The 16,846-nt window shown below is 39.8% G+C and overlaps 1 protein-coding gene across 2 annotated transcripts in view; it reads right to left on the reverse strand.

The window, feature by feature from the left end:
- alk (ALK receptor tyrosine kinase) overlaps nucleotides 1-16,045 on the reverse strand; it is a 426,012-nt gene extending 409,967 nt beyond the window's left edge. For both annotated transcript variants that reach the window (XM_086273707.1, XM_086273706.1), the window contains exon 1: nucleotides 14,772-16,045. In XM_086273707.1, coding sequence (XP_086129833.1) covers nucleotides 14,772-15,516 — 745 coding nt within the window. In that variant the 5' untranslated portion in view covers nucleotides 15,517-16,045. The remainder of the gene's footprint in view (nucleotides 1-14,771) is intronic.
- Nucleotides 16,046-16,846: the final 801 nt, after the last annotated feature.

The raw sequence follows: 16,846 nt of genomic DNA on the forward strand, positions 1-16,846 counted from the left end.
GCACCATATCTGGTAATGGCTTTTTTACTCCTGGTGAATGTTGGGTTTTTCCCTCTTCAAAGTGTCCATGTTCCTCTCTGATGCTTCATAGTTCACTGCTTAGTGTCACACAGATTGGTTTGATTTAGTTCAAATATAAGTCTGACTTAAGATGTGTGAACACCCAAGGACAATCTGACAACAGAGAAAAGCTTAGTGGCAGGGCTTCACTAGACTGGAAAGACCATGGATGTATTAGACTATTCTTAACATGTAACCTTCCTACCTCCTTTATACATCCACTTTTCCTTTGCCACCCTGTCATATGCCCGAACATTTTAATGATTTAAAAACCTTTTCTGGGACATACAACAATATCACATGTATATATATTTTAATCATACCATTAAAGCTGCTCTAATCAATATGTTTATATTATATTCCATTAATCTATGAAAGGGGCCACTTGTAGTGAGGGGCCTTCTTCTATATTGTAGCCATTTCATTGAAGACACCAGCTTATTGGTGAGGACCAATACAGAGCTACAAGAAAGTGAAATATTGCACTTGTTTTCCCAGAAGACTAGAAATACAACTCCAAGTGGTTATTAATTCAAAACTTAAAACAAAGTACTAATGTATGATTATATACATCTGTCTTCAATTCAGTCTTCATATTCATTTCCTTCAGGTTAAGTAATGGCAGGAAACAAGTGAGGAAAGACAGGAAATAAGCCATGAGAAACATGTCCATCAATGAAACATAGTTTATCTGGTATATATGAACATAGTTCTTCTTTGTCAGAATCACAAAAGCATAAAAGCAAGGATGCAATTTAAAGACAAAATGAGATGAACACTTTCTTTCAACAGTACATTTCCTTGTTGTTCTCACTGTAAAAAAATACACAGCTAAACTGGTAGTGAATTGTAGGGATTCCTTTTTTGCAATAATTAGTTTAGTTATTTTTAATTAGTTTGTAATAAGAATATCAATACTGTAGTTTTAAGTGGAAGTCAAGAGTGTGTAATGCATAATGTATTATGCATAATGCATGTCAGGAAAGTGTAAATTTACAATAAATCCTTTTAAAAGGACTTCATATATACAGTCATACATTCAATCCTAGACTTTGACCATTTAATTACCAACACTGGCGGATTTTTAATTCGACTCACATTTGTAGGAATTTGATTAAACTCTGACTGTTTTAAACAAATCAATGCTCAGTGCAGAATATAAAAGTTGGAGCGTGACCTAGTGCACCTCTACTTCTCTGGACCTACTTATGCAAGTGTGATCTTAGTCAAGCACCCCCAACTGGCTGTTAATATTAATTTAAGCCCTTTGAAGAATCATTTTACTGCTGATGGTTAGTGAGACTAACAAAGTACCCATCTTATCATGTTTTCTGTATACATAAGCATAACAAGCAGCATTTTTCACAAGTGAGAGACGTTTGGTTTCAGGCCTTTCTAAGAGAAAGGCTTCTGGAAGTCTGGAGACGAATGCAGAAGGGTGAACAACAAAGTCCACATCCTCCTTTAAACTTTTGACTCCTTTTTTTTATATTCTTCAGGAATAGGCACTAAAAAGACTTGGTTAGGTTTAGGAAAAGGTTATTTACACTTTACAGCGTACACTTTACTTAGTTTGGAAGGATTTTGGTCGGAAAGCCTTTACTGATAACTTTTTGCATGTTTTCCAGCCATTGGCTTGTTTTAATAGTAAAATTAATTTAATGTAAATTTAATGTAAAATATATTCTGTCTAATAAATGGCAAGGACAAATATAAAATGAGCTATACACATAAGGTAGTATACAGTGCACAATTTCAAGAACAGTATGACCACTGATTATGCACATTATTTACATTTCCCATTATGAAAGTGGAGCATCTCAGGATGTGAGCTTCACATGCAGCTCGTGTACAGTATGTGTTCAACTCTACAGCAGCTCTAAGCTAAACTCTAGTGCTGAGGCCTCTTGCAAGCATAACCATTAATCAAACAGGCAGCTTTTTTGAAGAAAAAAGAGGAAAAAACTGAAAAACACAAGTGGCATAAATAAGTAAAACATCAGGGGAAAGAAGAAAAGAGACAGTGCTGCTGAATAAGGAATGAAAAAGGTATCACAGCCAAAGTCACCTTGAGCCCAGCTAATTTACAAAACTGACATAACCATTAACTACAATCAGGGTGATTAATATCATAAAGGGCATTAGCTGCTGTTTACACTGTCAAGGTGTTTATCTGTAGCTACCAATTTGGCAAGCTTGCCATTTTCATATTTTATTTGAAGTATGGCTGCCTACAGAATGCTAACAGCTTGTGTTTTGGGCAACAGTTGCGGTCTGTGAGCTTTTGAGATGGAGCCAACTAATGTGAGGGCCGCTTCACAGGCCGTACAAGTCACCAGCTCAGGCAGCTAAATTAATGATTTCTTCACTTTCTTTAAGCCCAGAAAAATCAGCCGTCTCATTACGCTGACAGCAGACCTGTTCAATGTGTGACTGTCATAAATGAATCTGAGCAGATTCAAGGGCTATCTCATTAAAATGCATTAAGTTTTCACTGGGCATAGTGACACAGAACTGGTGTTTTCTTAAATCAGAACAGAAACTACTATGTTTGCAATACTTCAAATGGGTTTACATGGAAATGCGCACGTGTTGACAGTGTATAGTGCTAATGATATCCCTGCACTTAGTTCAGTCAAGCTACACAGACATTTGAGCACCAAGTTTGTATTGCCAGTGCTCTGAATCAGAGGACTCAGTCAATGTATTACACTAACACAGACTGGCGAACTACGGCAGGGCAAGCTCTTCTATTTATGTTGAATTCTTTGCTTTGTCCTATATAGTGACACTATATCTGCAAGCACGCCATCACCAAATGAAGACTAGTTTGAAGCCAACACTGAGACACATGCACTTGATCATGCTCATTGTGATGTGCAGTATCGATCAAGTGTACAGGGTGTCATGGGTCCACTGGGGTGTCACAACACTGCTGACTTTTTGAGTGAATTGATCATAGAAATGTATAAATAATAAAGTGGCCTGTCATTCTGACTTCCTATTGATTTTACCATTAGCAGTTGATTGATACAAGTTTAAATGTCAGGAGTCCCATTGATTACCATGAATCCACACTTGCAATGTCATGTCACTTTTCCTGTGGCACTGCGGGTTTCCACCTGGAAGGACTAAATTAAAGGTCAACAGGTGCAGTGTGCCATCGAGCTCCATTTAAACTGCAGTCCCACCAAAGTATTTACATTTTAAATTCAGCTTAAGAATGACGCCACTTCACTTTTTCCATAGAAAATGTCCATAGACTGTACATAAAAGATGACAGCTGCTATTTCAAAATGTTTCAAGTCAAATGATGTGCATTTTTTTCAGTAATGCATATAGTTTTTGATATTCTTTTCAATTACATTACAGCTACTAGCCTGCAACTTTTTTTCCCCCCACTTCCTTTTCCCGTATTTTGCGGTGATTCAAACAAAATTCATTCACAGATACAAATTCTGGTGAACGTTAAGTAACTTGTCACGAATGGACAATGTACATTGAATGTGATATTTTAAACAAACAAAAGGAGAACATAACATCACATTTACAGATTATAATTAATTAATATAATATGTACAAAAATCAAAAGAATTGGGGTTAATAATTAAATCTTTTTTAAAAAAAAAAAACATACAGATGTCAGTAATTGCTGTATGTGCAGTGATATTTGTGCAAAGTTTAGCCGACTCATTAAGTAGGCGAATATATGGGGTATATACAGACATATATACAGATGCATACTATGATTGTTATAATGATATTAATCCCAGTAATCCAGTTGGAGGTTCAACTTTCTCTCTTACTTGGAGTTTGCCATCACTTTTCATCTGTATACTGATGTGGAAAATGGTGGCTGCTTGTAGTGTATGCCTGTGTGTAGATTCAGGAGTCACTTCTTTTTAGGTGGTGGTTGGGTAACTGCACCTGTGAAGTCAGGACTTGTGCATTTGTGTGCAGGCAGGTAAACAAAGCTGGCGACGGGATGTTCAGCAAATCGTTTCAAATTGTAGGACTGCCTGCTGCTTGAACTGCAAATCTTGTTTTCTTCTTCTACATGTATAAAAAGGTGCAGCCTGTATGTGTGAAGAATTTGGATTTTTTTAAAAAGCTCATCTGGCTGAGCTGTGCTGGGTAACAAAAGTAAATGAACATATTTTTTGCCACAAGGTAATTAGTAGTAAATGGTCTCTTTTTAATGTGGTAATTAGTCAAACTTATACTGTACATTATATGATTCAGCATGATTTGTTTCCAGTGTTGAGGCTGTTCCTTTATTTAGATTTTTTGAATGAATCTCTTTTGGTAAAGTTTGCAATTAGAAGATATTTTCATTAGGCACATTTGGAATTTTTTCATGTAACTTTTGGAGCAAGTCCGATCATTTTGAAATGTCTGCAGTGGGAATTATCACAGTTCTGCTCTGCTCCTACTAAAGAGTAAGCGATTCAAACATACACTTGGCAGCAACTGTATTAAAACAACAAACATATGAACACTAGCAGAGACGATACACATGTTGAATGACGTCGGCCTAACACAACACAATAAAACAGCATGCAGAGAAATTAAGCGATGATAAATTCCAGGCTTTACTAAGCATATATGCGGTGGTGGAAACGTACTCTGAGAATGCTGACGCATTCTTTTTTTTTTAAAAGAAAGCAAGAGACCTCAAAACAGCCAAAGCAAGTCTGAATTGGTGTGGTTTAATTAACATTATCAGTGACCACAAAACAACAAGCTGGTTATGCAGGCAAAGAAAAACATTTGACACTCTGGCTTTTGGAGTATATCATCAGTGGTTCGAGGCGCTGAAGTCTGCCAGAGGAACCTTCTGTCAGAGACTGATGGCTTGTTTCAAATTTCATGACATATAACAAAAACAGCCACCGGTCTTTTTTTGATATAGACCGGTGCATTGTATTAATATCACAGTGCAAATTCACGCATGCACTTTTTAGCATAAAACCAGTGTCACACAACAACAGCTTCACTAACAGCATCTTCCAACTTAAAATTCATGTAGGTGGAGTGAATGTAATCAGGAAAAATGGTTCTTGGAGGTTTATGGTTCTCATAGGAGCACCCTTGTGCACCCTCAGGCAGTCCCCAGAAATGTTCGTTCTTAACTTACCTAGTGTTTATTAGTCTGCCATATAATTGTGTATTACATACACTAATCTATCATGCAGTAGCTCATGCTGGGCAACGGGAAATGGCGTGTCACAGGATGAACAAAAACTTATTCATCCGCATCCTTATTTCCTGTGTTTCTGTATCTTCTGCAAACTACAATGCCATCTCTTTAATCAGAAGTTAACATAAAACAAATGAAACTTTAGTCCACACAAAATACAAGTTTTAAGTTGTAACTCTTGAAGCAAAAAGGTCACCCATTTCTTCTTGTTGCTTAATAGTTTGCTTTGAAATCTGCCACAACAACCAAACACTTCCAGTATCGAGAAATCAGGCTTTCACATTACTGTGGTGGAATATTTTTTGAGAAATTTAGAGGTTTGGGATTTCTCAAATTCTTGGGATCATTATGTTTCACATTAGTGTTTCAGTTACAGCTAACAGACTAATAACTGATTTTCTGTCCAAGAGCTGAACTTATGATTCACTCAATAATTGCAAGTCACCCTAAAGCAGTAAATCACTGACATATTGACATCTTCATGCTTGGCTGTAGCTATTATTTTTCTTTTAGTGAATGTCTATATTTGGTTTAAGCCAAATTAAAGGGATATAAATGGATCTCTTGACTTCTGAACAGTACAACTTTCTTCTCATCTGTTTCCCCAGAAGCTTCATCAAAGAGTGAAAGGTTTGAGCCAGATTCAACCAGGAAGGTGAACATTATTATATTTTGCAGTGCCAGCTTGTCTTCAAATCAGGAAGGTTACAAAGTAACGTGTTTCAGTAATGCGGTAATACATACTGTGCTAAACTCAGTAATTACTGATTAAGTAATTATTAGTAAAAAAACAAATATTTTAAAAAAAACATGCTTTTTCTACCTGTGCTACAATTAACTGATTTCAGTAAGTCCGCGGGAGGACAAAAATGTTGGCACAAAACAGCTTTTGAGGAGATAAGTTGTCGACATTACTTTTATTTTTATTGCACAAAAGAAAAAACTGCAATGGTAATGAGGAAACTGCATCTAAGACAGAAACAACCAGATTATACTGCATACAGAACTTTGCAAGCATCTGCACAGACAGCATGCTGACAGAAAGCTAGCCAAGAGACCAGAGTGATTTTCAAGCTGAGTGAGCAGTCAGACTTGCAGCCTTTATTTCTACCTGTTCATGTTTCTAAAGTAGAATAACTGTGGAAATGGCTTTGAAGTCTCTTTGGGCTGGTTTTCATCTTTGATCTGTAGTATTGACTTTGTGTTCATATGTAAAAACTAAAAGAAAGAGTGTATGTGTGTCCTCATTAGGATAGAGATTTGTTGCTGTGCGGCTCTGTTGCCTATATTGTTAACTGATAATTATGTAACAATTTGTTCAAGACATTTTATGGAGTAATGGGAAAGTAATGTAACAAGTGGTGTATCAGTTACTTTCTCCGGTGAGTAATTACGTAACGTACTCCATTACTTTAAAAAAAACAAATAACGAGTTATGTGTAATATATTACTTTTCTTGAGACACTGCTTATGAATAAATTGACATGGATGAGGTGAGTGATCCATGCTTTCCATGGATCCTTTGTGACTTTCTGAAGGATCCATCCCCATGATCTTAAAGGAATTTTTAAAATTCTGCAAAGGTTAACTATCATTCTGAGCCTTCAGTGTATTTGTTCTGTTCCTTTTTATTATTTATAGAGTTTAACTTCTTATGTTTTCACTATCTTTGGTTAGAAAAGTGTTTATAAACACCCTTATCAGAGGGCTATGTACTTCCTAGGTGATATCCTTAAAGGCTAGAGAAATGTGCTTGCCATTGCCCCTAGAAGCTAAAGAAAATGATGCATTTAATTAGCGTAGTACATCTGTGGTGAGTGAAGCTATAATTGCTCTGTTTGGTGTCTTAGTATCTCTACACCCTGAAGAAGGTGCAAGCCGATACGTGTCAGTGTATTTTTTAAGGTCTTTAGCCCTGCAAAATGAAGACTTTTTACTACTTTTTTAAACCCACCCTGAATGCCTGCAACCCTTCAGAGGCCTGCGCGCTTGAAAACAGTTATCAGTGTACTATGGCCATTTTTTAAATTTTCATTTTCTGGAGATCAAGATGGTATTAGATAATCTTTTAGCTTTTATACAGATCATTATTTTGAAAACTTACATTTTTTATTGTCACAGGCTGTGTGTTTGTGTTATATTAGAGTTTGTTCTAGGTTAAGCTCAGTTTGGTATCAGATACATTTTCACAACACATCCAGTGAGCTTCTGAATGCTCACTTGAAGGTGTATTTTGAACATTTCTGTGTCATGCTATCATTTCACCATTAACGGCAAACTTGTGTAAAAAAACAAACATTAACAGGTATATAAGAAATACTAAGGATCGTCGCTGGTAAGTAGAGCAGTTTTCAGTAACAAAAAAAAAATCAACTATTTCCAATCCCAAATGCAGGGATTTCTCTTGTTTAATTCGGGAGATTCTGCACATGAATTTGCCTCCTTGGGCGAGACTGTCAATGCAAAGTTCTGCTGCAGCATCTTGAGGCATCTGAGAGAGAATACTCAGCAGCAGTGATCTGAATTGTGGAGCATGTCGACACAGAACACATTAATAACATCTTTTGGCCACACTAACACAGTCTGCTCACCATCTGGACCACTTACCAGATTTGCCTCCCCATGACTTTGTCCACTTACTGAAAATGAAAATCAAGTTGAAGGATCACCGTTTTGACACATTTGAGATCCAGCACACACTGCAGATGCACACGTGCAATTAGACCAAACAGGACTATCGAGCGATTCAAAAGTAGGAGTCCTGCTGAAAATAATCTAGAGGTCCACAAGAAAATTGCCTTGAACAGAAAATAAGCCAAAATTACTACAAGTGAGGTTTTTGATTCTTATAGGCCCAATCTCAGAACATCTTCATTTTGGTCTTAAATAAACACAAAAAAGTGCCGGAACTAGTAAATAACTTTTAAATTACCTGTTTATTTATTCTCATATTTGTCCTAACAACCATCTGAAATGTCTGAAACTCAAAGCTGTTCTATTGTAACACAGAAGAAAGGCAACGACAAATGTGCTAGAAGCTAGAGCCTGGCAATGTTTGGCATATTGTGGAAATAATTGTGACTCATAAATTAAAAGACTAATCTTCTCAGCTCGAGTGGTGATTGGGCCTGTGAGTTGGCGGGATCGTAATCACAGAAATCCTGCCTTCAAATTCACATTAGCATGTTTTTCATTGGCATGAATACACATAATTATTACTGCAAAAACAAGTCAATCACGTTTAGCTATGAAGTTAATGACAATGCAACAAAACAATTCAAATGACAATAATTACTTAAAAAATGAAGACGAATAATGATAAAATTAATTGAGTGCGTCTGTGAACGCTTGTTTACAAATGACTGTAATTATGCTGGGTGAACAGTAACTTTTGTCGGACCGACTACACTCTCTAGCGCCATAGATTAAACTTCTCTCGAGGCTACTACACCATCTACTTCGTCAGGAGACAAAGGAAAAGCTTTTGAAAATTACGTTGTTTTTCCATCTTCCAAAGAGGAATCCCTTCCAGAAGGGCCACAGACAACACAAGGTAAACAAAGTGCTGAGTATGTAATGTACTGTTTGCTTCCTTTAACGCGTAAAACATCCACACACTAGGATTCAATTTTGAGGCTCTCCAAGGAAATGGCATACTGGTGACGCTCAATAGAAAATCATGTGTTTGGATTTGAGGCTGAGCTGAATGGCAAATATGGCAAGAAATGCTCTAACATGCACAGCTGCTCCTTTCAAGCATGATGGTAGCAGTCTTTTACTTTAGGGCTTCAATCAAATTCTGTTAAGTGTGTTCATGAAGACACTCTTTGCTAATGGAGCGACGAGAAACATCAGCTTCCCAACGAGCTCTGAGGAAGGTATATGCAGCTTAATGAGGCGGAAGCTCGACTTCTTCCAGCTTCCAACGCTGAAATCATTTAAAGATTCTTTTGCAACCTATTTATGGCACCACTTGGTAAACATAACAAAGGTTAATAAAGTGGAGGCCATATCTTTATCACACCTGCAGAGCATTGTTTCCCTTCTCTTATATTGTAACTGGTAGAAGTATTTCTTATTAATGGTGTCCCCCATAGAGCGCACAAGGCGAGTAAGTATAAATGCACTGTGCAGAGTTTAATGCCTTGATTCCCGCAGGCACGCTTCCCTGATTGTCAAATTATTCTGGGTGCCATGGCGGGTATTTATTTCATGCTAATAGCCAGCGTCTTTCTGGAGGCTGGAAAAACAAGTGTAGCACGTACATTACACAGAAAAATGCCAAACATTGGTGAGTCAGGGGCGTAAAAATGCTGAAAAAGTGAGACAATACTCATTGGAGCCTAGTGTTGAGGCATTTTGTACGGAGGAGGGAGTTCGTGACAACAGAAAGACACGGAGGGAGGACAGGTGTGTGCGTGTGTGTGTGAAATGTTCAGAGCTCATGTCTTTCTGTGGATCAGCAGCAAGTAAACACAGTTTTGTTTTGCAGAAACACACAATGTAATCATCACTTATGACAATAACTGTGGCTCTGCAAACAGGCAACAGAGTAATCAAGTCGAAGGCACTGAGCATACAATGTGAGGCTTATAGTGTCAGTGGAGTCCACCCATGTTGTGAATACTTCTGTCATTTCTTACCCATGATCATTCATGATAATTCCCTTTTGTTTAGAAGTGAATTTAACCAGCATCACATAAACTGTGATTTGGCAAATCTATTCAAAATCCCATACAAAATATTCAGTCTCACAATGTATGATCTGGCAAGGGTTATGTGACGATAACCAGAGGTAGAGGTAAACCACATGCAATCATGGGAAAAAGGGTTTTCACAGTACTCTGTATAGTCCTGTAAAAAAAAAAAACATAATGCCAATATTTCCAGAGCCACCTTTAGCAGAAATAGCTTGAAGTAACTTTCTGACTTTAATTTTATCAGTTTGAGACAAAATTTAAACACAACAATATGACACTCTTCTTTACAGTGTTGACCTTAGCCTCCTTGGGTTCCCATTTCAGTTGGGTTGAGGTGTGATCTTTGAATGGGCCCTTCCAACACTTTGATTATTTTCTTTTTCAATCATTCTGTGTTGATCTGATTTGCTGCTGTTGACCCAGTTTGGGCCAAGCTTTAGCTGTCTGATAGATGGCCTCGGATTAGTCTCTAAAACACTTTGATATAGACTTTAATGGTTTGACTCAATGACACCAAGGTGCTCGGGTCCTGTGGCTGCAAAACGAGCCCAAATCATCACTCTTCACCACTGTGCTAAGGAGTTCATGGGAGGTGTTCGTGCTCATATGCTGTGTTTAGTTTCTATCAAACATGAGCGCTGTGCATTACTGCAAATGTATCCACTTTGGTCTCATCTGTCCACAGGACATTGTTTTGGACGTCCTGTGAATGGCACGTTTCCAAGCCATTGTTCCAGTTTATCTGATTGTACTATCATGAACTTTAACATTCAACATGCAACACCTCTGCTTTTATAGAGATACTCGTCCTTGATGATTAGTTAATGAAGTCGACAGTGGTTGGCCAGCATTTGTTGAGCTAATCTGCAACCACATAGTTGAGGCTGGATAGTTTTCATTTGGCCTGTAGCCACATCTCCCTGTCTTCATGGTAAAGGTGTTGATGAGTACACTACATCCACAGCATGAATTAGCATGCAGTTTGTTCAGTGCTCTGGTGGGAGGAGCCTGTCATGTAAAGTTTCACATGTGTAGTAGAAGTGTAATGTGTGGGTGATTCGGTTGGTACTGAGATCTGCTCTAAAATTAAGAAAAAAATGTTAATGAAAACAAAAAGGTGTTGTTTGACAGTATAGTATCAAGGTCAGCAAGAACCACGCCAGACTATATTATCTGCAGGAATTGTCATATTCTGACACCAGGCAAACAGCAGCACACTCCTTTTATAGGTCAGTGCCCTTTCCCAGGTGAACTTATTCATACCGACAACACATTCACACCCAGACTGACACCTACATCTAATTATACAGTTGGCAGTTCACCTGACCTGTATCATAATGTGCTGTGTGAGGTGAGATCGTTAACCCTAATCAGTATACCTTGAAGATCAGGTTAAAATATGTCACAAAAAGGTAGCTTCATGTTTTTATGACTTTGAAGCTAATAGATTTTAACTGGAATTTACCTTTTGTCGGTGCTGGGTGAATTCAGTGGGATGAGCTGGTGAATTTTGAGCATTCTCTGACAAATGCTAAAGAAATATTACGCGTGTTGTTGTTGTTTGTTTTGGTTTTTTTGAAGACAACACATGATTTATTGTTTTAACAACCCAACGCAAAAACCTAAAACACTAAAATAGGCTAACTTCATTACCTCCTTGTAGCATATGCAGACCAAAACTGGCCACTGTGTAACACTATGTGCAGTCCCACTTGTATACAGTAGGTAGAAAAATGAAAGCACTGAGATCAGAGGCAAAATCTCCTTAGAGGGCTTAGCTAGTTATCTATGGTAACTTTATATTGTTGTTCTTGGATTTCTTATACTAGGCCTTGGTGCCTCTTATTTGATAAGAATGTGTTTTAGCTCCCTTCTACTCCACTTTCAGTGTTGTTGCGACTAGTAGTGACCAGGAGGGCTGCTGTGCTCACAGCTAGAACTTTGGGCATCAGGGAGATTTCCACAATCACTGACATCACACAGAGGCAACAGTAGAACACTCTTAAACTACAGTGTATGGTTTCATAGTCAGACCCACCCCTTTCTTCACATCCAGTTTCAAAACAAGACAATGGTGACGGAGAAAATACTCCTCAAGCCTTCTAAGTAGGACTTCAGGAACCGCTGGGTGATGTCACGGCATCTATGCTCCTCTTTCATGCTGTCTATGGTCTGTCAACTTGAATCATAAAAAGTGTGTACTTTTACTGGCAACACATCCAGTTTTCTATTAGTGTAAGGAAAATAGGTTTCAGCATGCCTCTAAGATGTGTATATATATATGTGTGTGTGTGTGTTTGAGAGAGAAAACAATAATATTATTTGTTCTGTCATACGTTGACATTGTGCTTAGATTCCTGCTTTCTTATTTCATACAGTAGGAGAAAAATGAGCTAGTGTGTGAAAGAACAGTCCTTTTACTATTTTCCTTTTCTACTTTGATGCTTAGCTCTCACTGCATCCCCCTACCAACAGATTTGAAATGAAAGGATACGCCTATATCTTCTCGCCGAAGCTTCGTATACGAAGCGCCTCTGAGCAGCACTCTTCCTGAATGATTAAATATGTGATCAATTTTAGGGTTATGTAAGGATGCGGCATAGAGGCGAAATGAGAAATGATCATGGAGGTAATAAACAATGGACAGTAGTCTATTTATTCCAATCAAATCCTGTAAGTGCTCATTGAAGTCTATATTTCCAGTTTTTTGCTGTTCTTTGGTTTTACATAAGTGCAGCACACATAAACCTAGTTTGCTGAAGTGTGAATGTCATCTTCTCCTCAAAATTAAACGAATAAATAATAAATGTATTGCTTAAAGATGTCATGGTCCCCCAGAATGATACATAGGAGGAGCTTCAGCTGATTTAAATCCCTGTCAGCTGGACAAATATGTCAGAGAGAGTGTTGGGCAAATAAAACAATTTTGATATGACACAGTTGTGGTTAAGGTTTGGCTTCACATGTACGAAAATGGCCTCTTGGTGGTTTTTAAAGTGAAAGAAAGTGGTGCTCTCAAAAAAATCCAGCTGAGTCCCCCAGGGGAAAGAAAAAACATCCCCTGCTGGCTTCCCACCTGCGAACACTCAAAACTGTTTTGGGCAGAAAGCCTGCCGGGAGCCGACATATTACCTCCATTTCAATTAAAAAGAAGCTGGGTGTTAAAAATGCTTATATAAGCACACCGCTGATGTGAGCATTTTTATGACTTTTGGGTTTGTTTTGGTACACAAGCTGGTTTGGGAAAATCATAGTTTCTGCAACAGACCATGGTTATCATGAAGGCGTGTCAAAAGCATAATGACAAGTGAAAGGAAACATCCTTTGCCAAAGTCCAAAATTTTGCTGACCCATCCAGGTGCTCTGACTTCCTCCCTGTGCAGATGTCACATTGTTTCTGTACCTGTTGTTTTTTTACAGTCACACAATAGCAACCATCCTGATCTGCAACAGAGCTGCTGGAAGTTGTAGGCTTCAGTGTTTTTCTCAAGTATCGCTTAAATGTCACAATGTGAAAGGGGTGCTTTTAAAAAATAAACTAAAAATGATGTGTTTACTGCAAAAACCATATCATAGCATCAACGCAAGATGGGTTCCCACCTGTTAACACCACCAGCTGTGTTGCTGGAATCCCTGCCGGGAGCTGCACGGATAGTCCACTCAGATGCCTCTCTACTACAGTCTCAGATGTGTGCGTGTGACATACTGAAGTGTTTCATCTCTACTTGTAATAACAGCATATGTCAAATGAAATCCTAACGTGGCAACCAGCACTGACAATAACTTACTGCATATTGTACAGTCATGGCTTTCTTAGTTTCACTGTGTATTTTGCATACATTTCTATGTGTACACAGTCCTTGAGGGGAAAAGGTGGTCGAGGTGGTGATGGGTGTCTTCTTTCCAGCCTAGCCAGCCTCTTCTTTTGTCTGATGGATTCCCTTGCATTTTTCTGGGCCAGCCTCCCTCATCAAAGTGATTAAGCAATTACACTGATTGTGCCGATGCTCAGAAGAACAGGGGAAGGACCCTTGAGTATTGAGTGCTAAAGCTTTCTTAGAGATAATGGCTTAATTTGTGCCTAATCAAAATAAAACCTGTTTTCTCAAATCTCCACCCTACCTGTAGTACAGGTTAGCTTGGGGAATTGAGAAGGTGTCTTTAAGAAGAAGCCAGTGGAGTTAAAAAATAAATCCCTGATGGGGCCTTTCCAACTTAAGCATCATTGCATACCCTATAGTCATCCTTATGCAGTATAGATGTGTTATTATAAAGCAATGAGGCCTCTCTTCAAATGAAATAATAATTATCATCTCAGAACTGATTACATAGAATCCTCTAAAGATGCTGCATATACATATCATGGATACCAAGTGGAAATAATCAAAGTGTTTGGAAATTAAATCAGCATTCAGTTCATCTCTCAGAGCTGCTCTGGGCATCAATAATAAAACAGGGGTCTGGTGAGCCCTCTGAATCAGAGCAACAGAACTAAATGTATGAAATCCTCCTGTATTTTCTTCTCGCGCACACACACGCACACACGTAGTTATACCTCAGTCATCATTTTCCCATCAGAGCAGTCCAAATAACAGATCTTCCTCCGTGTGCTATCATTTCTTTACCACAATTGAAGCCAGCCAAAGCACACCCAGCGCGCAACTTCAAGCGCGCTGGATTCGGCATCAAAAATTAATCACATCAGAACTTAAATCACAACCGTGAGCGAGTTGCATCTGGGGGTGTGGGGGAACCGCATGGCAAAAGAGTGAGAGCAAAACGCGAAGGGAGGGTGGAAGAGAGGGACTCACCCGCGGAGGATATCTGGAGGTAGAGGCGGGGGTCTGAAGCTCGAATGGCCGCTGTGTACCGATCCTCAATCCCTGGCACCTGCGCCTTTTTCTCGGGCATAAGCCGGACCCTGAGCCGCCCCCCCTCAGCGCCGAGCCACCACTCCAGAATAGTTGTGAGGTCCATTTCCAGGATGTACACCGGGGCCTCCTCGTACACAGACAGCCCCCCGCATCCCGTCCTGACTAAATCCTCTCCTATTTCCACCACAACTTGGTTAGATTTCCTGCTCGCCTTCGTCAAGCCCAATTTCAGAACTTTGGTCAGCGGTCGCTTGTAGAAGGAGGGGAACTGTCCATCAGCAGACGCGTTCCTCAGTGCTGATTCCGCTGCAGACTTAAGGTCCACAAAAGTAGAAATGGTTTTCTGTAAAGGTATGCATTGCATTTTTAAGTTTGCGCGCACCGTGTAACATCCGCTAAAAGTCTGGCAGTCGCCGTTTAAGGGTCTCTTTATGAACTCCGCCAGATAATAGCGCAACAGAGAGGGGACCGCAAAATCCACGGCCAGTGTTTTCCTCTTGTTCCTGGAGATTTGGGTTTGGTTCGAGTCTTTTTTGCCGCCGCTTTCCCCGCTGATGTTGCTGATGTTGCTGAAGCCGATAGCGGGCAGATCCGTCCTCGATGTGGTCCTTGGCGAGGCGCAGTGCAGCTCAGCGAGAAATGCCGCAGAAGAAACAAGCAAAAATAATATCCTGGCGTCCATGGTTTGAGAATTTGAGTGTTTAGTTTAGGAGACGCACGCCTTAATCCCACCGTTCACCGTTTCCTCTCCGCTCTTGTCACATAGGTTACGCAGCGCAAAAATCACAAAGTGCGAATCGATGATCCTGCGTGTCCTGCGCCTCTTTGCCGGTGCGCACCCGTGGCAAGACGACGGGGAACTGGCTTTTACATTCGTTTGCCACCTACTATTGCTATCCTCCGGTTTGCAAGCGGGAAAAGTGCCATATCCCCTCTCTGTTCCCGGCACACAGACCTCTGAGACAATACCTTTTATTACCAGTGCGAACCTAGCGAGTCGCTCTCCGGGACGCTGATTGATATGCCGGTCGGGTCCGCTCCGGTGGCTTTCAAAGACTCCCTGTCTCTTGGCACAGTTGTGACGGCGGTACAAGTGGTCTCTCTGTCAGAAGCGGGATGCAGCGTCCCTCTCTCCCCTCACAACTAAATGAATTCACAATGAGTTTGGAGGAGTCGAGCCGCCATTAAAGTTTCAAATAAAATCTCACAGTCCTGGCTAATTGGAAACCTCTTGGACAGCCTCACTGGTTTACAGTCTACTGAAGATCTCGGTGCTCCTTTGGTCAGAACTGGCAGCTCTGATCGCTGCTGTCATGCCTGCACATGCGGTAAAGTCATTCACACATCCATTTGACGTCAATAAAAACCGTTTTCTCTGAACACGACTCCCTTGTGCGAAAAGCGTCGTTATGGACACATGTGATGCGCTCTCAGCGCAGCCGTAACTCTGCCTATTTCTTTATTGAAATTAGAAACGCCAGGAGGTGTAGCTGCACAGCTCGGCACATTATCTTTGGTGATTTTTTTCAATGAATCACCGAGCCTTTTACGTGTCCGGAAATTGGATTGGATTAGTCGCACTCTCCCGGACCGGTTGTGTGCAAATCAAATAGTTTCAGAGGGAGGCTATTTGGGCTGTAGCCCATGCGGTTCTGTTATGTCTCACGTGCAGAGGCTAATAGCCTTCTTCTTTAAAAGATCAGGGAGCTGTGTTGCCATCTTGCCAGTTCATTTGCCACACAGGCTGTGTCCTTAATTGGGAATTAAGGGGTAGGTGATTGGAGCAGGAGATTAAAAAATACCAGAAGATACTCAGTCACCTCTCTTCTTCTCCCTCCCTCACACTAACAGTTTCTTCGCTGACTTTAAAAGTTGATCAGAGAAGACACCCACTAGATGGCGTCATCACATGCTGCAGATCATTTGCACTCTTCAGTTTCACTGACAAATCCATTAAGGCTCTAATTGCTCTGGAATTTTTACAGTCTGATTAGAGTGTTATCTGTGGAAGA

Source organism: Aulonocara sp. 'chitande type north' Nkhata Bay, linkage group LG19, assembly GCF_057382095.1.
Source record: "Aulonocara sp. 'chitande type north' Nkhata Bay isolate Kocher_YH1m ecotype deep benthic linkage group LG19, A_spYH_male_GT1.1, whole genome shotgun sequence".
Taxonomy (NCBI): Eukaryota; Metazoa; Chordata; class Actinopteri; order Cichliformes; family Cichlidae; genus Aulonocara; species Aulonocara sp. 'chitande type north' Nkhata Bay.